This window comes from Colletotrichum siamense, assembly GCF_013390195.1.
Source record: "Colletotrichum siamense strain Cg363 chromosome Unknown KSG_Cg363_contig07, whole genome shotgun sequence".
Taxonomy (NCBI): domain Eukaryota; kingdom Fungi; phylum Ascomycota; class Sordariomycetes; order Glomerellales; family Glomerellaceae; genus Colletotrichum; species Colletotrichum siamense.
Genome location: NW_023501020.1, coordinates 1,765,939 through 1,788,128, shown reverse-complemented (window position 1 = coordinate 1,788,128; position 22,190 = coordinate 1,765,939). Strand labels below are relative to the sequence as shown.

General features: G+C 53.6%; 5 protein-coding genes across 5 annotated transcripts; 3 read left to right on the top strand and 2 right to left on the bottom strand.

The window, feature by feature from the left end:
- Positions 1-1,943: 1,943 nt before the first annotated feature.
- On the bottom strand, positions 1,944-5,968 carry Ezh1 (Histone-lysine N-methyltransferase EZH1; the record flags this gene model as incomplete). The annotated part of the gene is made up of 2 exons (XM_036642647.1): positions 1,944-5,012; positions 5,105-5,968. 2 exons carry the CDS (start codon positions 5,966-5,968, stop codon positions 1,944-1,946), a joined length of 3,933 nt encoding a protein of 1,310 aa, XP_036492201.1.
- A 2,813-nt stretch (positions 5,969-8,781) lies between these two features.
- PIL1 (Sphingolipid long chain base-responsive protein PIL1) lies at positions 8,782-10,125 on the top strand (the record flags this gene model as incomplete). Its single annotated transcript, XM_036642646.1, has 5 exons — positions 8,782-8,838; positions 8,913-8,970; positions 9,062-9,195; positions 9,254-9,437; positions 9,491-10,125. 5 exons carry the CDS (start codon positions 8,782-8,784, stop codon positions 10,123-10,125), a joined length of 1,068 nt encoding a protein of 355 aa, XP_036492196.1.
- Positions 10,126-10,446: 321 nt separating this feature from the next.
- naa38-b (N-alpha-acetyltransferase 38-B, NatC auxiliary subunit) lies at positions 10,447-10,851 on the bottom strand (the record flags this gene model as incomplete). The annotated part of the gene is made up of 2 exons (XM_036642645.1): positions 10,447-10,680; positions 10,741-10,851. The coding sequence occupies 2 exons, from the start codon at positions 10,849-10,851 to the stop codon at positions 10,447-10,449; spliced, it is 345 nt and encodes a 114-aa protein (XP_036492197.1).
- Positions 10,852-11,364: 513 nt separating this feature from the next.
- rad13 (DNA repair protein rad13) lies at positions 11,365-15,087 on the top strand (the record flags this gene model as incomplete). Its single annotated transcript, XM_036642644.1, has 1 exon — positions 11,365-15,087. The coding sequence occupies one exon, from the start codon at positions 11,365-11,367 to the stop codon at positions 15,085-15,087; it is 3,723 nt and encodes a 1,240-aa protein (XP_036492198.1).
- Positions 15,088-18,941: 3,854 nt separating this feature from the next.
- On the top strand, positions 18,942-20,394 carry CGCS363_v010794 (PGA52-like protein; the record flags this gene model as incomplete). Its single annotated transcript, XM_036642643.1, has 2 exons — positions 18,942-19,184; positions 19,246-20,394. The coding sequence occupies 2 exons, from the start codon at positions 18,942-18,944 to the stop codon at positions 20,392-20,394; spliced, it is 1,392 nt and encodes a 463-aa protein (XP_036492199.1).
- Between the last annotated feature and the right edge of the window lie 1,796 nt (positions 20,395-22,190).

Genomic DNA, 22,190 nt, shown 5'->3' with positions numbered 1-22,190 from the left:
TTGTTGTCGTATCAGGCGGCAAGTATTGGGTGTTTTGTATGATATAGATGCGTTGTACATATTGAAGGTCTGAGGCGTCTACGGTGTTGGGCGTCGAAACAGGGAAAGAAAGCTCTGGGTCATTTTGGGTTCCGACTTTCAGTACATAAGCTGGGCACGTCGTTCATTATTTGTCTAGCACTTGCATGGCGGACCGAATCTAGTTCTGAATAATTTAGCTTAGATAAAAGTATACCAGCGAGCCAATTGAAAATTGCAAAAACCAACGTGGGCTTTGACTCCGATTACAATGTTCAACCACAACTAGTTATGTCTCCCTCCTTGATCGCTTAACGCTATGACCGTAACTCTTACAAGTGTTTAGAGTGTCCCTTTCCAACATTCCGTTATTAGTTCAAGTCCGTGTAGTTGTTGAGACGCAGCAGCATCGACGCGTTCAGCACCTAAACCTCGACTACATTTTGCTCGCACCGCGGGGCCCCGTCTGTGAATGTTAAAATAATCAATCCTCTTGAGACTGAGTCTCTGCTACGTTCCGTACATGTAAGTTGAGTGCCGCTTTCATGTTGCTCGGCGAAGAATATGACAAGCACAACTTGACAAATAATATCCACGTCGTTAGCGCTACGTCTCTACGAAGTGAGGTTTTAGCCATTGGAGAACATAATGCTAACGTCACAAAATCATGTCAAGTAGTTGAAATTAATAAACGGTTCTAAATCACATTTTCACACTTCGAATAAAAAAAGGTGCTCTCAAGATACTTATTCTTTCCTCTGATACATAGATATGTCCAATGTCGAGGATTGTCAATTTTATGTGCGTCGGCTCTTGATCTTTACGTACAGGCTGCCAGACAGATTTTACGCTGTCAGTGCGGCAAATCAAGCTGAACAGTTGCCTTATTCGCGTTTGTTTAATCTATTGTAACTAAATCAAAGTGGTTCTCAGTCTTAGTTAATAATAAGACGTTAAATAGTCACCTTGATTGAGTGATGTGTGTTTTAGCATATACTGTGATAACACACTTTTCCCGTTTTCATTTTCTTTATTTAACGGTCTACTTATCACTCTATTCCAGCCTTTTTCTCATAAGACCTACTATATGTTGTAGCGTTTGTTTTGTCTGTATAGAAGAAGTCTATGATTTGCTTAATGTGATAGAAAGCGCTCATAACATTCCTGGCTAAACTCCCGAACGTTTATCATTGTACTAAATATTGTATGAGATATAACTGAAGCGAGGTCCAGAAGAAGAAAGGGAAGACAGCACAACCTCATTGAGACTTCATCTAAACGTCCATTACTTCACCCTGCGTCGGTGCCAAATTGGAACAGAAACATTGTGAAGATAACGGGTAGGTTTCGTCTCAACATCCCGAGAGGGTAGGCCCCACCTGTTCAAACTCTCATTGGAACACCAGAATTTTGCCCATCACAGTATTCGTAATCTTCGACATTGAAAAGATCCAGGCTGGTCCCGAGCTATCCCGCCAAAGCTTGACTGCTACTTAAACTCTATATTGACCTGTGCATATCTCAGCACCAGTCATCGTCTCAGACATTCCCGAAGAATCGAATGCAACTACTTATATTTGGCGACTAATGCAAAGGGCTTTGTGATGCTGTGTCACAGAATCCAGTATCCACGGACTAACTATGTATGCTTTATACTCCCTGGATTTTCCTGAAGCGCCAAGCAGAATGTTCCCCACCAACTAACTGATTTCACTCAGAACTCCCAGTCCTTTGGGAAGGCTCCGTGAGTTTAACCAGCTGGATGCCAACTTTGATGCAAAAATATGAAAATCGAATTACCCTCCGCCATCCATTGGTGTCGTGAAGTTCTTGCAGTTCCCCAGAAAAGAACTGCGCCTCATGTCTCTTGACTCCTATGATGCTTTTCGTAATAGCCGTGGTGAACCGGCCACGTATGCGTCACCTCAAGACTCATCGTCATCCGACACGCGAAAGCGAGCTGGTTTCTTCCTAGCCCTAGCGGCACGCCGCAAAGAGGGATCGACAATGTCATCCTCGTCATCATCGTCCTCCGAGTCGAATTCAACGCCGTTGTTCTGATAACTGGATTCGCTATCGTTCACTTCAAAGAAGGGAGCGAGTCGCCCCTTGCGCTGCGAACCCGGTGCGCGAACCACAACGTCATCATCCGTATCGATCAAAGCTAAGCGAGCTTGCGATGTTGAGGCACGTCTAGACCGCGACGGTCCCCTGGCTGTGATCGTGTTCGCGTCGTTCCGTTTTCGACCCCTTGAGCGAGACGGGGTTGCGTTGACATCAAGCTCCTCGTCAATATCCATGTGATGGATCTCAGGGCTGAGGCCGCGCGTGGTAAGCTTACGTCCACGGGCGGATCTCGGAGGGTCAAGGCCGACCGAAATCGTATCACCCTCGACCTCCTGGCTCCTGGAGGACGCAGTGAAACTTGCGTGGATTTCGTTCTTAACGTCACCCATGTAAGCCTTATCGTTCTCGGCCGGGCTCAATGGTCGAGGGTTCTTGGGTGGCCGCCCGCGACGTTTCTTCTGGACGGGCGAGCCCGCCTCTGACTTCCCGGCAGCTGTCTGTGTCTTCGCAACTGATCTGGCCCTACTCGCAGTTCTGGACGCACCAGGACGTCCGCGTCCTCGTCCAAGTTTGATGCGTGGAGATGTCTGCGTGGAATCATCCGCTTCTGAATCCGTGTGTAGATTCTTGGATTTCATACGACGATGCTTTCGGTGAGCAGGAATGCTGCGCTTGCTAGCGTCTTGCGCATCCTCAGACTCAAGGGACGGGTGGTATTCCTCCTCCTCATCGTCACTCCTGGCAGCCCGTTTTCGTTTCCGCCCTGGGCCCGACACGACTTCAAAATCAGCCAATGCCTCGTAATCGTCGGCTGTCAGCTTGGGCGCCTCTTTGCGGGCTCCGGTGCGAACACCCTTGGCAATTTTGGCTTTGGCAAACTTCTGTGTAGTCTGCTTGACTGCAGCCTTTTCTGTTCGACGTCTTCCGCCCCGGCCTCTCTTGACCGGTGCTGCCTTCTCCTCCACGCCCACTTCGCCATCTTCGTTGTCTGCCTTCTCCTTAATCATCTTCTTAGTCAGGTTGGGGAAGTTCTCGCCATAATTAAAGAACAGCTCCTCGCCCGCCTTGATACTGCGCGTGGCCGAGAAGCGGATGCGGTACTCTCCGTTGACGTAGAGAATACCAGGCTGGACGTTGGCTGCCTCCACAGCATGATTAATATAGCGGCTGAGGTTGCCATAAATAGCGGCATCGACCCAAATACCCTCATAATCCAAGAGACTGAACACGTAAGAAGTACTCTTCTCAACAGCAAAAGCCTCTCCGCGTCTTGCTTCTCTCCTGACACCCTCGTCGGCAACGATCAGCTCTCCAGTGTACTCAATGACGAACTCGTCTTGAGCAATGTCTTCCGCTGTGAAGAGACCGTAGCCACAGCCCTCCAATTGACTCTTTCCCAAGACAACAGCCTTGCTGACACCTCGTTGAATGGCAATGTTCTGGCAGCCCGTTTGAAACAGGGCATCATCATGCCGATTTGCAGGGTCAGCGCGTTCCACAGCGCCACAAGTCCCGCAGAGGTCGGGGTCACACTCGCGGTTGAGTTGCACGCAAATGCAGGGGCGGCCTTCCTTCTGTTTCTGCAAGCAAGTCTTGCCGCTGGCATGGCAAGCACAGCCGGTGAACTTATACGCGCAGCAGTCCTCGGTACAGCGGCAGAATTTCTCGCAGAGGATGTCGTTCATTATACAGGTGCAATTTTCTGCAGTGCAGGGCCCGTCGTGGTGGCATGGGTCGTTCGAAGGGCGAACCTTGGTGTCGTGGGAATTTGTGTGATCTTGCCAGTCGCCGATGAGCATCTTCTTCTTACGATCATACCAGGGAAGATTTTTGACCCTTGCCGGTTCAAAGGTCTCCAAGGGAGGAAGAGTAATGCCCAGAGATTGTAAATGGTGGTTGACGTCCCAGCAGGACCTGTTCAGAATCTCAGCAGTGGCGCACTGAGCCTTGACCCTGACCTTGTTGTGATCCAAGATTGTGAACAGGCTTCGCAGCAAGTTCGTCTCGTCTTCCGTCCAAGGTCGCGACGATGCATCAGGAGTATTGGCGTTGATCTGGAAGCATCCCCGCTGACATGGGGGCGGAGGATCCGAATGTTCGGGGTCTTCTTTAGAAGAGATAACGCGGTTCGCCGAGAACATCCGTCCGTACATCCCGATGCAATCCATGGAGAAGTTGCGCTTGTGATTCTCAATGCTGTAGTCTCCATGTTCGCAAGAGTTGCTGTAACAGATGAGACAACCCATGACTGTATGGGTTTCGATCCAGTGCTCAAGAGATGAAGCTTTCTCATTGTCGCCTTTAGCCGCCTTCTTGGACTCAACAATCTCGTCAACAGACTTATCGAGCTTCAGCACGTCGCGCAACAGAACTCCCCGGTCTTTTGGCACCTCTTGATAGAAAACGTAATCGAAAGCCTCAGTGAAAACTCTTGCTGCCTTCAAAGCTCTCGGTGTGGCGGCTAAATTGTCATCGCTATGCAAATTGACCAGACTCGTTTTTTGTTGCGGCGTGATGGCGTCATCAGACTCTGAACTGGCCATATGACGGATGAGTGTCGTCCGATTACAATTGTCGATGTTGAGCTTCTTGAGCCAAGAATCCAGGAACAGTGACAGGGTGGCGGTGCGCTCTTTGCGAAAAGTCCTGTTGACTCGGTCTTCGCGATTGCCTAACGTCTTGAACCCGCAGCTTGCATCCATCCGCTCAAGCTCGTTGAGCCATAGAAGGTAGTCTCGCTCCTCTTCCGGTTCCAGATCGCGGATGACAGGGACAAATTTGAGCATGGAGTTGGGAGAAAGGACGTTTTTGACGATTTCCGTGTGATGAAATCGGTACTTAGGCACGGCGTCCTTGGTTGACTTGACGCAAACTGGCAGGTAATGAGCATCTCGGCCCTGATCCGCTTTTCTCCCGCGAAAGTGTTGCTGAGGCGAAGTCAGCATTCATATCCATACTTTGGGTGTTGAGATGCGGCAGAATGATGAGGACAGAGGTCGCGCCATCGATGTGTACTTACCTTGACCCGAATCTTCATGGTCGTCCCCTTCTCCTCAGTCGTAGGTGAGATACCGACGTCAGCGAACCAATCGTGGCCGGTAGAAACACGTGTTTCCCTGGGCTTGGTAGATTTGAGTGCGTAGAGAACCATTTCTACATGATTTTTGCGGATATCATGAGAGTACTTGGTGAGTGAAGAGGTGATGTGATTGAAGTCGGAGATGCCCTTGTTCGGGGTCTGTTTCTTGGAGTTGGTGACATGCTTGGCAACCTTGGGAGACTGGTTGCTCGAAGGGCGGGTAGAAGATGGCGGAGTGACTTGCTGAGCAGTCTCTAGAGGAGCGTCTGGTCGCGCGAGTCGTGGCATCTCGGCATCGTAACTGTCGTCGAGATCGACTGACGTTTGGATTGAGACAGGTGGCGGCGAAGGATCCAAGACCGAGGCTGCATTGCTGGAAACAGCGGTTGAGGCGCCGCTTGGGTCGGAGAGGACACTACTGTTATGGGCAGGACCTAGACCTAGTGGGATACGCGACGCTGAACTTGGAGGTTGGCTGGCCTCAGGCTTGGATTTCCAGCTGGAGGGGGTCGCGCGATCGGCATCAAGATGAGGAAAGTGCTTAGGGCGAGGGGAGATGGGAGGACTGTCGCTGTCGCCTGTCAGGTCGATGAAGTTGTTAGAAGCGTTTCCCGAGCTTTGACGGAGCGGGGGCTTCTGGTAGGCGCGTTGATCGTGTTGAGAATGAGAGTGGTGGTGGTGGTGGTGGTGAGGGTGATGGTTTGAAGGATCGTGTTCTTGGTTCAGGTGGAACTTGGCGCACTCGTCGACGTAGGGACCTCTTTGAGCAGCTGCGTCCCGATCGGACCCAGCAAAGAAGGACATGACGGTAAATGACGAGGCGAAAAGCGACAGGAAGAAGGCGCAAAGGCGGTGGCTTTCTGTCGGGAGCTCGTCTGGCGGCGGTTCTGGCCTCGAGCCTCCTCACTTGCTGCAGGCGCAAACACAGACACGGTCGCTGCTCATGTCCTCTTCCCCGAGATCAGCGTCAGCAAAGCCTGTAAACATTGACTACGGAAGTCTCATGCCAGGCGGCCAGGAAGAAGCGCCCGGTGACGTTGCGCGGTCGGAAAAAATGCGACGCAACAGTCGAGATGGCGAATGGGTCACTTTCCCGCTCAAGCACGCTCTCTTGGATGAGGTTGATGATGAGAGAAGAGATGAGATATGTGAGACGCGTTGGTGAATTGCGAGGCTAAGCGCGTTCATGGGCGGAAGGACATCGAGGGAGAGATTGCAATGCGCTAGTCCCAAACGAGACCGGGGGAGCAGGGGCTGCGCTTCAGGAACTGCACTCAGGACTCAGGCAACCAACGCACCTATCCACAATAACCCACCAAGCAAGCACCTCACGGCCCAGTGTATCAGTTGCCCGTTGGTTCCGATGCATTTCAGGCAGTCTGGGTAAACACACAAGAGATGCACAAAGAGAAGATGCCTTCTTTGATTATTTTCTGCAGAATTTTTTTCCGTCTCTTTCGTCTCAGCGGGTGGTGGTGGCGGGCTTGCAATTGATTCATGTTACACTTTGGGCTTTGTCATAATGGAGCGCACTCTGAGAACAATGTCTTTCTATCCATTCGATTTATTCGGGTGCTGTCTCCTTACGGAATACTCTCCCGGCCGGCGTCTCCTTGTTTTATATTCAGGCGTCTTTGAGGATACCACGCTGCCATATGTCTCCCACCACACCTCTTCCGAAGAGAGAATGGCAAACAATAAGCCAGGGCAAGGAGACTCGACATTTGGCTTGCGCTCGGACTTTGTATCCCAAAATGAGGCAAGTCTCGCTTTGGACGCTACAAACGCAATCCAGCGCGCATGTCAAATTTTCGCAAGGGACTTTCAGCCAAGGCGGCCATATTCCATTGCCTTGCGTTGGACGTTGCCAGATGTTCGAGATCCTCGGGGGAAAAAATAGTATACCAGTTATCTAAGCTCAACTCAGCGCAGTAGCGGTCGACGTGACTCGGCCAGGGCCAGGGTTAGGGTTGCATTGCCCTTTGGAGTTGAACGGCCCAGGTGCTAGAGAAAGTCTCTTGATTCAATACGTCCAGCTATGCATCACACCCCGACATTGCCAAAAAAAAGTTCCTCGTAAGCCTCGAATGAGATGTCTACCGTCGACGTTCTAAACGAGAATGTAGCAAGTCAACAGAGGTTTTGTGTCAAGGACATGGCCATAGTCGACATTATATGCAGCAAGTAACATGAGGGAGTGTCTGGAGATGCCCGCAAAGCAACGAGCAGAAAGTCAATTGGCAGAGCCTACCGTGATTAATCCGACAGCCGGCTGCACCGACACTCTGGCGGCCGCTGTTTGGACTAATCAAGTGTTCCGCCAGGACGCAGGGCACAGATTGCGCTAGTTGGCGAGTTGACAGATAGAGGCAGTCTATGAAATCATCGCTCATCTTCCGGGACTAGTAGACGACCCTTAGCTTCAAAGAATCTGGACATGCCGATATGCGCTCGACAGTACGAATATGTATCTAGCGCTAGAGAAGAAAAATACGGTCCTGTTCCTTGGCATCAAAGACAGGCAGGCTCGATTCGAATGCTGACCTGAATTGAGAGGCCGGTGCCTAGGAATGCAGATGTATGTCATCCGCTGGCAAATCAAAGATCCTTCGCCCACCAGTTTGCGAAGGAAAATGATGAAGGAGTGCCAACCCTGAATTTTTGACGGACAACGTAGGAGGCTATATCATAAACCAGATCGCCCACTCTCTCCATCATCCCAGAGCCCAGTTCCGTCTGGACCTGCAGCTGCGGAAGGGAACGGACAGGCGTGGGGTGATGGGGTTTTCTTGCAGCTTGCATCGAAGCTTGCTGGTTCCTCTTGTTTCTTCGTCCCAAGTCGGCCCCATGAGTCCCGGCCGTCTGTTTCATGAGCCCACATTGGGCGAAGGGTCTCGAAGAGCCGGCGCCATCCCGGATGGCGATCGTCCTGGCCGTGTTAGGCCTGCCTCCTCATTGCATAACCGTAGCCTCCTTTTGATCATGGTAGGTCGAGGTCGAAGAGATGAGGAGTGACACTGGCCAGAGCTCCCGGGGTTGTAGCTTTCAAGGGTGACTTTGCGACGGATTCAGCTCAAGATGGCGCCACAGGGTACCTAGAATGTGGGGCTTCCGGCTTGTACCCGCGTAAGTTATTGATGCAGGCACCTGGGTGGGTGGTTAGCTGGGTGACGCTGCGAACAACGCCAAAAACACGAGCTAAAGAAACAGATGACGTCGCCAGGGCGAATGAGGCACAGAGGGGGGCCTGGGGGACTGCGCTGAGAGGTGCTGGGTGCTGCCGCTTCACCTGCCTGACCTTTCTACTACCCATGTCCAGCCCAACAGGCCGCCCACTTCGAGTCCCGTCTCCTCCGCAACATCCACGCATGTCTTCTGGACCCTTTCCGGCGCATACATATAAACACTCGAGTCCGCATCATCCCAGTCCCGACGCCTCGACCGTCATTCGATCTTCTACAAGTCCCTTATTCCACCCCGCGATACCCTCTTTGCGAACCGCCCTTCACCCTTGACTGGCATATAAACACGCACTCTGTCGCCTGATTGATTATTGCGACAGCACACACGTTGATAACCTGACTGACATCGTCGTCGTCGCTGACACCACTGCCATCATGCATCGCACCTATTCTATGCGCCAAACGAGGGCGCCCACGGCCTCTCAACTCCAGGTACGAACACCGCGAGCCTGTCTCTACACCAATCGTCGCCTAGAACAAACGATAGATGCTGACTCTTGTCGCAGAATCCGCCCCCGCCGCCGTCAACCACTAAGTCTGGCCGCCTCTTCCGCGGTGGCTTCGGTATGTAGCACCCTCCATGGCTTGCGCCGTCCTGGCTATCGTTCGAAATGCGGCCACTGTCATCTTTACGGCGACTGACAGTTCACATCAGGTCATGCCCTTCGTCACAAGTCTGCCGGTGCCTTCGGGCCAGACCTTGCTAAAAAGCTGTCTCAGCTGGTGAAGATGGAGAAGAATGTTATGCGCAGCCTCGAGACAGTCGCGAGAGAGCGTATGGAGGTCGCAGTAGGTCAACCCGCACTGAGGGCATTCCGAAATGTGCATACTAAATTTCACTTCTCAGCAACAACTTTCGATCTGGGGAGAGGCATGTGACGAAGATGTTTCCGATGTCACCGACAAGCTCGGCGTCCTGCTCTACGAAATTGGAGAGCTTGAGGATCAATACGTCGACCGATATGACCAATACCGCGTTACTATCAAGAGTATTCGCAACATTGAGGCTTCAGTCCAGCCAAGCCGAGACCGTAAGAAACAATCGAAGCCTCCCATGCCATGCCGATTCTGACAGCGTTCACAGGCAAACAGAAGATTACCGATCAGATCGCTCAGCTCAAGTACAAGGAGCCCAACTCGCCAAAGATTGTCGTTCTCGAACAGGAACTTGTGAGAGCTGAGGCGGAGTCACTGGTCGCTGAGGCTCAACTGTCAAACATCACGCGCGAGAAGATCAAAGCCGCCTACACCTATCAATTTGATGCTCTGAGAGAGCACTGCGAGAAGGTGGCGATTATCGCCGGCTACGGAAAGCACCTCTTGGAGCTCATCGATGATACCCCCGTCACCCCTGGCGAGACCCGTGCTGCATATGATGGTTACGAGGCCAGCAAGGCCATCATCCAGGACTGCGAGGATGCCCTCACCAACTGGGTGACCTCCAACGCCGCTGTGTCCTCAAAGCTGTCAACTCGTGCTCGCACTCTGTCAACTCGGCGTAGAAACAACATCAAGGCTCGCGCTGAGGGAGGCCATGATTTGTCTGGACAAGATGCCCCTTTGAATGACGACTCGTCTTGGATGCCCGCCCATAACAAGGAGACGGACTACGATGATGAGGAAGACGATGAGGATGATATCCACCATTCCGTTGCTGGAACTGATGACGGGTTGAACGGTGAAACCCGAGGACGCCAGCACGAGAGCGTTGTCGCATAGATGCAGCATCTTATCATGCCGATTTCGCCCGGATTTTCTCAATCATATTCGTTTTGAAGGCAGCGAGCATGTAGCTCATGGTCGCGGTAATGTTCCTTCCACGTTCATGGACAGCGCTTGGTTCTGGTGTTAGGGGTTTGGTGCCTCGGTAAAGAATTGAGGTTATGATAGGTTTGCTACGGCGAACGTGGAAGGAAAGGCAAAAACATTGGTTCTCCTAGTTGTAATGTCCAATAATTGCGTAGTTTATCATTATCGGCATTATTATCTTTAGTCTTTACTTCCTATCCCTTGACCTGCCATGTTCTAATGTGCGGGGCCCTAGACAATTGCTGCCTCGGCATATGGGTTGTGTCCTCGTAGCTGGCTAGAAAACTCCTCCACCTCGATCTTCGCAATGTATTGGCCAGGTACTACAACCAAACCCAGGTAACGGGAAGTCATATCCATCGAAACCGACCCGGTGCCTGCAGCGGCATTCTTCGCTGCCTCCGCCCGTTGCTGCGCTGACGGTTGGCGATACTCGTATGTATGGGCTAACACGACATTTCGGTCCTAGACATGACCAAGAGGGTCAGAAAATTTTCGAAGGCATGGGGAGAGGGCGTCGCTCACAGGGTCGGTGCATTTGAAAATCCCCAGAAACATGCGACCATCAGTGGCCAAGATGCGCAAGTTCTTGTTGAGAAGCGAGGTCAAGAAGTCTCTTGCCTCCTCTTTGTCCATTGCAGCGAAGCAGTAACGACTGTATTCATCGCCTTTCCCAGCCTCCGTGCTGAGTCTCTAGGTAAGATGGTGAGAAGAAGAGAGATTGGTTCGCAGGTTGTCATTCATGCCGACCCAGGCTTGCTAGGTCGTCAAGGCGGTTCCCAAGTCTGCTCGCAGTGGTACTTCCGACTGCGGGGCCACTAGATAAGAACCGATAACGACGCCTCTAGTGGAGGAAAGTGCGTCATTACCTGAGCTCCCCCATGTCAAATGGCATGCCTGTCTGCAGGCAGCCACGGCCTCCCACCTCTTTCACCGAGTCACAACTTCATAACACTTTGACAATCCAACACTCGAGAGCTGCCTCTTCTTGAGTAGACCGGGACTTTGCGCCTATCAACGACAATGCGATATCCACTCGGTGGATGAGAAGACCGCTTCTCGTGCCCTTTCGCACCTCGCTGAGCCGAACACCCCCGTGAATCCCGAACAGACCGAACCTACCCTCGTCCGACAACCCCCTTCACAGCCATGGGTGTGAACGGCCTCTGGACGGTCGTTCAGCCATGCGCGCGACCGACGAACCTCGCAACACTCAACCGCAAGCGACTCGCCGTCGATGCTTCCATCTGGATATACCAATTCCTGAAAGCCGTGCGCGACAAGGAAGGCAATGCGCTGCGCAACTCTCACGTCGTCGGCTTCTTTCGTCGTATCTGCAAGCTGCTCTGGTTCGGAATCAAGCCCGTCTTCGTCTTCGATGGCGGTGCTCCTGTTCTCAAGCGACAGACGATCCAGGGCCGCAAGCGACGGCGTGAGGGACGCAGGGAAGATGCTGTCCGCACGGCGGGTAAGCTTCTTGCCGTGCAGATGCAAAGGATTGCTGAGGAAGAGGAAGACAAGAGGCGACGTGATGCTGAGAGGGGAATCCGTCGGGAGCGCGAGGAGCCGCAGGAGGAGATTCCTGATGTGGACAAGATTGTGTACGTTGACGAGGTGGGCATGTCGCAGCAGGAACGCCAGCGCGGAAGGAAGTTCTTCAAGCAAGACGCGTACCACCTGCCGGAACTCGATGGCGACATTGCTTCGATGGCGAAGGCGGATGATCCTAGGATCATGAGCATCGAGGAACTGGAGGAATATGCAAGGCAGTTTCACAACGGCGAGGACATCAACTTCTACGACTTCAGCAAGATCGACTTTGATGGCGAGTTTTTCAAGAGTCTGCCGCCGGCGGACAGATACAACATTTTGAATGCGGCAAGGCTACGCAGTCGTCTGAGAATGGGTCTCAGCAAGGAGCAGCTGGACGAAATGTTCCCGAACAGAATGGACTTCTCTCGGTTCCAGATTGAACGTGTACAAGAAAGAAACAATCTCACTCAGCGACTCATGAAGGAAGCCGGCATGACAGGCCTCGATCTTACCCTTAATGGGGGTGGCCGTATCGCTGGCGAGAAGGATAGGGAATACATCCTGGTCAGGAACGAAGGAGCAGAGGGTGGTTGGGCTTTGGGTGTCGTGAGCAAGGAGAAAGATCTGGGTGAAGCTCACAAGCCTATTGATGTCGATGCTCTGGACTTTCAATTTCAGAAAAAGGAGAAGGCCGACGCATCCGATGACGATGATGACTTCGAAGACGTTCCTGTTGAGGGTCTCAACCGGTTGCCGACGGCCGCCTCACAGGCATCGAGGGATGCAGCACTCAGGAGACAGCAATTCTATGACGGCCGAAGAGAAGCTGAAGTCAACGGTCTGTTTGAGGAAGAAGATAGTCTCTTTGTCGGTGGAGACTTGCCTGAACAACACGAGAGGTTGAATGGCGAGAAACGCGAAGAAAGGCTGCACCCGGAGGAGGAAGACGACATCAACCGTGCCATTGCCATGTCTTTGCAATCCCAGCACAGGCAAAATGCCGAAGACCTAGAAGAAGAGGAGCAATTCGAGGACGTCGAAATGCCCCAATGGAAGCAAAAGGCCGTCGAAGCTCCCAAGCGCATTACTGCCACAAGCGGACGAATGGTTGCTCACATAGTCAACAACAGGTCTACCGCCGCTGTGCCCAAACGAAGGCAAAGCAGTGCCAGCAGCAGCGACGATGAGATGGACTTGCAAGCGGCTCTTAAAGCGTCTCGCAAGGCCAAGAAAGCTCAACCAAAGCCGGCAGTGCCCAACGTCAAGAACCCGTTTGATGGGCCCTTGCCGTTCCCGAAGCTTGACTTGGGATTCTCCATGTTTTCCAAGAAGGCCCAGCCAGCGAAAAAGCCAGCGGAGCCAGCTCCGACTACGCAGGTTCCGCTGAATTTGAAGAAACCAACTCAGGAGATTGAGAACGCAGACCTTGGCGGCGGTTTCATCATTGAGGCTGCTGATGACGAGCACGTGGACGACGATGACGAAGGCGGTTTCCAAAGAGAACCGCAGGAAGAGGGGCCTAGGCCGCTGCCACCCTGGATGGTCGATGACTCAGACATTCGTGAATCCATCAAACAACAGCGACAGGTTGAGAGGGATATCAATACCGAAGATAGAGATGCAGCGCTGGAAGAAGAGCGCCGCTTTGAACGCCAGCGACAGAACCAGCTTATCGAGATTCAGTCCTCTGACAGCGAGGATAGTGATGTTGAGATTCTCGATGCTCCTCCAATCCCCAAGCAGACCGCGGCTCCAGACGTACTGTCTCCAGCTGGGGACGCCACAACAAAGAGCCCTGTTGCCGAAACAGCTGCATCGCCAGAAGATATGGCACAGCCAGCGCTCACCACCAGCAAGGTTGCTGCGCCGTCCCCAAAGCCTTCACTATCACCCGAGCCTGACTTTGAAGACGTCCAGGTGGATGACGCTGACGAGGACATGCAAGTCACCGTCAGAGAACTTTCAGACTCCCCGGAGCCAGAGATGGAAGACGTCACGACGGCCGTAGAAGAGCCAAAGCCTGCCGAGGAGACCGAACTTACTTTTGAGGAACTAATGGACGGCCCTACGTTAGATGACCCTAACACTGCCGGCGACCCTGTGCAGGACATTGAAGCGGATATCTTCGCTAACAGCGACGACGAGTTCAGTGACCCCGAGGATGAAGAACTCTACGCCAACCTTGCTCAGGAAGCCGAAGAGCACGCTCGTTTCGCCAGCGAGCTCAACAACAAGTCCGAACTTGAGAACAAGGAAGCATACGAAAGGGAGCTCAAGGCTCTCCGCACACAGCAGAAGAAGGACCGCCGTGACGCAGACGAGGTTACTCAGGTCATGGTCACCGAATGCCAGGCCCTTCTCCGCCTGTTCGGTATTCCGTACATCACAGCGCCGATGGAGGCCGAAGCGCAGTGCGCGGAACTCGTGCACCTCGGTCTCGTCGATGGTATTGTCACCGACGATTCTGATACCTTTCTCTTTGGGGGCACCCGCGTGTACAAGAACATGTTCAACAGCAACAAGTTCGTCGAGTGCTACCTTGGCTCTGACTTGGAGAAGGAGCTTTCGCTGTCGCGGGACCAGTTGATTGCCATCGCCCAGCTTCTAGGATCTGATTATACGGAAGGATTGCCGGGTGTCGGCCCGGTCACGGCAGTGGAGATTCTGTCCGAGTTCCCTGGAAAGGACGGGCTGGCCAAGTTCCGAGATTGGTGGCAAGAGGTGCAGATGAACAGCCGCCCCAAAGAAGCGGACGCAACTAATCCCTTCCGTCGAAAATTCCGCAAGTCACAGGCGACGAAACTATTCCTGCCAACGGGCTTCCCGAACCCAGCTGTGACGGACGCCTATCTCCGTCCAGAGGTTGACAGCAGCCCGGAGCAGTTCCAATGGGGCGTTCCAGACCTCGAGGGCCTCAGACAATTCTTAATGGCGACCATTGGATGGAGCAAAGAGCGCACCGACGAGGTTCTCGTCCCTGTCATTCGGGACATGAACAAACGCGACATGGAGGGTACGCAGGCGAACATCACGCGGTATTTTGAGGGATCTGTGGGCGTGGGGGCGAGAGATGCCTTTGCGCCGAGACAGAAGACTACGACGAGCAAGAGGATGGCGAACGCTGTCAGTAGGTTAAGGGCCAATATGAATGGCGAGGCTGCGGCTGAGGCGCCTGCTGCACCAGCCCAGACCACATGGAAGAGAAAGTCGAGGGCCAAGACGGTGGCTGCGGAAGAAGATGACTTTGTGGACGACGAAGGTGAGGAAGAGGTTGACGAGGAACAGAGCTCTCACGGTGCTAGACCGAGGAGGGGAAAGAAGGCCAAGGCTTCTGCTTAGATGTTATAGATGTATACCATGTGTCACTATTGTGTTCATCGTCATTCCGTTCTCGTCTTACGCGTGTGATTGTGATTTCTGAAAGTCGTGCCCGGTCACTGTAGGCAGTTCTTTGCTGGCGGTCAGTGAAGTGGACATCAGAGAACATGCTCAAGGGGCCACCCGATCCAGGACATCCCCCGATCCCGAGGACTCGCGTGGCTGTTCCGAGCCTTGCGACGAGGGCTGAGAAGTGGCGGTATGTCTTGAGAGGTCCTTTGCGACTCAGCATCCCTGTCTTGGAGACGGTATCGTGGCTTTTGCGGTGGCGATGTTTGTGCAAAAAAACCACGGATGGAAAAAAAGTCGAGAACTATGTGAGTCACGTTCCAGACGGCAGTTGGCCGAAGCACCATCATGAGAAAAGAAAAGAGAAAAAAAATCAGTGGTGTCCATGCAAGCTGGCATTGGTTTGGCCGAAGACTTTTTGCTCTCCAGCTGCTTGTCCCGCAGGGCGATTAGTGTTGTGGATGGAGGGTCCGCCAGGGCTGAACCATACGTCAATCCAGGCCGCTCTTTTCCTAGAAGGAGGGTGGGAAAGAGTGATTTTCAGGTACGCCGTTGAACATTCCTGACCTGCACGTGTGCGAGGCCCAAAAGTACAGCAGCTGGGACACACAAGAGTTTCCCCAATCGGAGGACGAGGGACGTTGAAATTCTCTTGCGTTTCCACGTGGCGGGGTGTCAGTTGCGAGGCGAAGATCATTCTGGGTCGACGTGCGAGTTGGCGGGTGATGACTGAGAAGCATTCCGCTTGCACTGCATGTAACGTGGAGAGATACAAGATTTTTTGGGTTGTGTCGGTCCACAAGGCCAAGAGGTGACGCTCACGACTCGGTGATGTCTTCGTGGACGAGGCGCAAACGTGCTGCTGTCGTTCTCGGAGTTCCTATGCCTTGAGAGTCGACGGAACCCCGGTTGATATGCCGGCATGTGAAGGTGGTGCACCCTGAGGTCGCAGGCGCGACGGGCAGATGTCGTCGAATAAGGAGTCGCCACGGTAAGAATAGAGTGCATCACTGCAGGCAGAGTTGGAAAACAGCCAACCAAATCGTCGCGGGTGAGCGGTTCCGCTAATGCAGGAACAGCCAACCCAAATGTTGTGATGATAAGGTCCTTCGTCGAGGATTCTCAGCTCCCGCTTCGACTTGCTCTCTGGGTAAAATAGGCGCTGCCGGCTGACGTCTGGAAATAATTCTTACTCGCCGTCTCATGTCAGATTCCGTCCTCGATAGACCGGGTCTCGTTTGACTTTGTTTTCACTGTTCCTTCTGCCTTGCCACACAGGCTACTGCATATTGCCCCGAGTCCCACGACGGGGTTTGCGGACCAACGACGTCGACGTGGTCGCGGGGAGAACCAATCCCGTCCACCGCGATACGTTACAACGCGGGGGCCATGGGGCCGTTTGAGCGGTTTTCTCGTTGCCTCTGAATAATTGACTTTTTTGCTTCTCGCTTGGAATTTTGTTTCGACCCCAGGCCGCTCGTCCAAGGTTTTTGTTTTTTGTTGCTTCCCATGCTGGGCCGGCAACCAAAGCATCCGTCACCAGAGCGGATCTCGAACGCTCTAGCTGGTCTGAGTGACATTGCGGGTTAATGAGCAGGAGCGGAGTGATCGTCATTTGCTCTGCCGCGTGTGAACGGGGAAAGGGCAAAAGCAAAAACGTCCAACCCGTATCTTCCGCGGTATCAGCACATGGCTCGACGGCACGGTGAGTTGGGATGTGGCCGGCAGGTGAGGGCGCTGCGCGATTAAACATCGGATGAAATGGGCCGTGCTGTGGGTTGTTGACAGTGGCCGAGCGAGGTGATTGGCACATCTGATGGTCGAGATTGAGGGATGGGATGGAAGCTCGACATTGTCACCGGGATTGAGATGAACCAAGGTGAGAGAGGCACCCCACAGACTCCGGATGGGCGCACACCGTGGACCCGACCGGCTCACACCACGGTAAGCTTGATTTGCCGGGTGCGAGGTCAGCGCAGAGCTGGAGGCCCAAGGCTGTCACACTGCCACCCCCAAATTCCCCGAAATGGGCGGAGATCGATATTCCCTGGCCGCGAGAACAGAGGGCCCGAGAGCGCTGTTTGGCACCTCACAGGCCTTATTCTGGCGCTGGCTCATTTCTTGGACCGCCTGAAGAAGACGGCCAGCCAAGGCGCCAGACTGTGGTTTCCAGTAGTTCTGCTCTGTCGCAATCTTCTTTGTGTCGATATCAAGAATAGATCCGCGCCGGACCCCAAGTTCTTCTGGTGCAGAATCCCACCAGCCACCAGGATAGATGCGGAGGCCGTTGTCTGAGCAGTGTGCGATTCGCGAGCGCAGTTTGACCCTAGGCAAGAGCCAGCGAAGCTGTTGCTGTAGACCGTTTTGCACGTTGGTCCGCCGATCCAGCTCGACCGGTCTCGCCCTATATTTTTGGGTCAGCGGCGGTTCGTCTCGTTGCTGTGTTGGACAGCCAGCTGGTCTCTTGGTTGCCCCGGATGTCATTTTCGAGGCTGCACTTTTTTCCCAAGGGCAGCGAAGCAATGACAGGAACGTAGTCACGATGGTGCAGGAAAGCCAGCTGGTCTCTCATTTAGGTTGAGATTAGAGCCCAGAACGCCGAGGAAGCCCAGCTTTCGTGCCAGTCGGTGGTTGGCCATGCTATTGGGACCTGGACGATGAGAGCAGGGCGAGTTGACTTGGCTCTTGGCGCAGCCGGTGGGCTGCTCTCGACTCGCTCACCTCTGGAGGCCGAGTGTGGTGGCCGCTTCGGTGACTACATCGGAAGAGGTACGAAGGGAGCGGTGATGGAAGAGAGGAGGAGAATGTACCTCGAGTCGAGAGCGAGTTGGGTGACACGGCGAGTGGGAGAGGTGCAATTAACTCAGCCCCCCCTGCCCAGACCTCCAGGCGCTGCAAGGTACAACCCCCATGAGCGGCCGAGCCGTTGTTTCAACTGAACCTGACAAGCGGATTGGTCAACTCTGTTCTGTTTCCCTGTTCGTCCAATTATCCAACGGCTTTTTTGCCTCTCTGTTCGTGTTCTTGGCCCCTTCTTTTGCAGGAAGCAACCCACACCTCGCTGCTGAATTCACTCGAGAGGAAGGAAGGAGGGAAGGAGGGTGTGGCAGTATCCGTATCCGTAGAGCTGCACTCCATTCACTTGGGAAGGTGCTTCTTGACTCCTGCTCCTGCCTCGCTCCTGCCCCTGTTGGTTCCTGCTTTCTACTGGGGCAAGTCCACCTGGTCGTTGCTTCTTGCTTCCTGCCTTACGGGACCAGTCTCCTCTTTGCTTGCCTTCCCAGATGGAGCGCTCCAACCCACACCTCCATCAACCTTATCCCCCGAGATAATCCTTCTCTCTTGCTCCTCTCCTTCGGCCAATTTATTTACTTAACCTTCCCGCCTGCCCTCACCCACCTCCTCTTGGTTCCCCTTCTTCCATCCTCACGATCAACATCAAAGTTGGTGCACTGTTCCGACCTGCCGGACACTGAATAGCATCGCCCTTCCTTTTTTGGAGACTTACACAGTCACCAGACATTCCTTTTTCCGACGCACCAACGCTTCGTTGATTCACATCCCACACCACACCGTTGAACAGGGTTCACTGAGTACTTCACATTCCAATACCACCCAGTCACAAGCCTCCTGGTTGAGTCAAAGAACAGCCTGGGCCGTCGAACAACCCTCAAAAGATTCCAGAAACATTCTTACCCGCCAGTTGCGATTCTCTTTGAGGCCGGTCAAATACTCAAGGAACGAACGCAATTTCCCAGCAATCTCAGCATCCAACGCTCATTCCAAAGAACGTCTTACGAACAACCATGAAGCCTTCTACTGCTGTCTTCCTGGCTTCGGCCTCTGTTGCGCAGGCTCTCCAGCAGTGCTCCTCAGGTACTGCCACTGAGGAGGGTGGTAACTGGTGGTGCGGCGTTGTGGAACAGATCCTCTACTCCAACGTCGGCCACCCTGGCACTTACAAGGCTGTGTCTAACATGGGCGACGATGGCTCTTGCACCTTTGAAGATGTTGCCTTCTCTGGTCCCTTGGCCCCCTTCAATGAGGAGGTGAGTTTCTTTCCAACCTTTCCAAAGGATTTATTGCACAAAGGTACTGACATCGTCGTAGCTCACTCCTCTCTTCCGCGGTCCCATGAACCTCAAGCAAGTTGCTGTGTACAACCTCAAGTCCAGCGCCAAGCGTTCTCCCGCTGTGTCTCACACTCACGCCCGCCGCCACGGTCACCACCACTTGCACAAGAAGCATGCTGAGGCTCATGACAACAAGGAGGAGAAGCGCGATGTCTGGGTCACCGCTACCATCGACGGCATTGTCCAGTCTTGGATCAACAACTGGAACCCAGCCGCCACTCCGAACGTTGCCCCTGTGGCCAACACTCCGGCTGTTGCTCCCATCGTGGCGCCCACTCCTACTCCTGCTGCTGTCTCTCAGCCTCCTGTTGTTGCTGCCGCCGCCGCCTCCAAGCCCTCCAGCTCCAGCAAGGCCAGCCCCAGCAAGGCCAGCACCTCCACTGGAAGCTCCAGCGGCGAATACAGCCGTGTTGCCTACTACAACGCCGACCAGGGTGTCGCTGACGGCCTCGTCTTCCTCGGCAACTACGGTGGTCAGGGCTCTGGCAAGTTCGATAACGTCTTCGGTAACTCTCTGTCGTACCTCAACTCTGATGCCAGCGGTGGCGCTGCTTCTCCCGAGGTCCTGAACCCCGTCTACCTCCCCTCCAACAAGGAGTTCGCCATCTACAGCGACAAGGAGTGCACCGACGGCAGCTGCGGATACTACCGCCCGGGCTCTGTTGCCTACCACGGCTTCAAGGGTGAGGACTCTGTCTGGCTCTTCGAGTTCAACATGCCCATGGACGGTACCGCCGGTTTCAACGCTGACATGCCGGCCCTCTGGTTCCTGAACGCCAAGATTCCCCGCACCGCCCAGTACAACTCTTGCTCTTGCTGGCCCGCGTGCGGTGAGCTTGACATCTTCGAGGTTCTCGCTGCTGGCGACACCAAGTGCAAGTCCACCTTCCACTCCAACGTTCCTGGTGGCTCTTCCGACTACTTTGACCGTCCCACCGGTGAGCCTATTAAGGTTGCGACTGTTCTCGACGGCGACTCCGGTCAGGTCTCTGTCAAGGTCCTCGACAGCAGCGTCGACTTCTCTGCCGGTCTCACCCGTGAGCAGGTTGAGGGCTGGCTCTCTACTACCTCCATCGCCTCCACGAGCGGCAACAACAAGGTCAGCTTGTTCGCTCTCTCCAGCTAAGCGGAAAGCGCCAAGATTTGAATGAGATTTTGGGAGGTCAACGATTGCATATATGGGATTGGGACGGCCTTGTTTTTTCGACACCCCTTTTTTTGACGAAATTTCTCTTCTTCTGGCTCGCCGAGTCGAGCAAGTCTTGCTTGCATTGGATCATGGTATCTGATGACTCAACGACGCCTTTTTTTTTCACTTCTTTTGATACCTTATTCGGGGATGAACAGCAAAGATGCCTCGCATTGGGAGGCAGGCGGGGATTGCAAAACGAAATGACTCTTAGACGGCGTCCAAGATGATACCCGGCCCCGGAAAAGTGCGCCTTTTTGATTTCAGGGATGGGGCATGGTTAGAGAAGGAATGCATTTTTGTCCTTCTCTGCAAGCAGTTAGGATGATTTGGAATCGATACGAAAGTTTAAACAAGTTCAGTTCGTGTGATGTGTTGCCCCTCGTTGTGATGTCTCGGGTGAGGGAAAGCCGTTGTTCCTACACTAACGCGACTATATTGGCAATCCCCTCTGTTGAAGAATCCGTCTATGTTGGTGCTATGAGGGCACAAGCCTTGTGGCTTTTCACCAAACAACCACGTCAGACGCGAGACGTCGGAAGATGTCTTTTCACGGTGTAGTATGCGCAGGCTGAAGCGCCTCTCGATCCTACGGCCAGCCTGCTCTCTGAGGGCGCACGCCGTAGGTTGCGGAGGATTGCAAACCAGGTTTTCCGCAAGCACTTCCACCTACTGCAATGAATGCACATGTTGATGAATGTTCTATCGATGTTGGAGCATTTCTTCTTGGTCGAGGCCAAGAGGCAGTTCGCGCTGGAGACTGCGGACGTGATCGGAAGTCCGAGCCAACCAATTACCCGACTGTGACAAATGACATCGTCAAGATAGAAGTTCGCATCATCGGCTTGCGACGCAAAGAAAGTTCCAGTCTCTGAAGTCTTCTTCGAGAATTGTTTTCAATGATTGCTAACTTTCCATGGTGTTGTATTCGGGGTTTCGCGCCTCGCGTCTGTACAGGTGGAGACGGCGGGAAGCTCGTGGTTTAATGTTGGTTCGATTGGTAAGCTCTACTTGGACCAAGATCAGCGGCAAGCCAACCAGCGAAGCGCGCGTTGATGTGGCTTCTCCAGCAGGGCCACTGCTTGATTTCACCGTCGTACAGAGCATGCGCCATGAGTAAGCACCACGAGTCCCCCGGTGCCCGACCAAGTGCGGGAATGTCGAGGTGCAGCTCCAGACGGACGGACTTTTCGGGTGTCGGAGGGCAGTCCGGCGCTGCTTAGTGTCTGCTTAGGTCAACACGCACCTCCACCATGTAAGTAAGCTCGCGGGCAACAGCCACGCAGCACCTCTGCGGCGCGGGGTCTGCAGTATTGGACGGAACTTTCTTCTGGGCGATGGAGCGTGAGTGGCCTCTGTTGCGCCAGTGTCTTTGCCTGATTCGGTAGTTTATGTCGAGATGCGTCTACTGCGGTTGTGGCACCGCGATGTCTTAGACTGTGTGTGCTTGGCAAGCAAGCAGGCTGGAGTGCTTGGACGAGGGGTATATTAAGCTTGGACGACGCTGCCCCTCACTGACGACGAAGCAGAAGAGCATCAGCAATCCAAATACCACTGTCTTGCAATCTTGTTCCCAATCGGCACTCAGATATCGAATTGTGAGACGTTCCACGCATAGAAGCACTCAGGTCCGTCCGAACTCCATCGTCGTACAAGTACCGGAGGTTCCCCATCCTGACTTGATAACGCAGCTAGCACAAGCTTCGATCCAACCTATTCCAACTACGAAAACA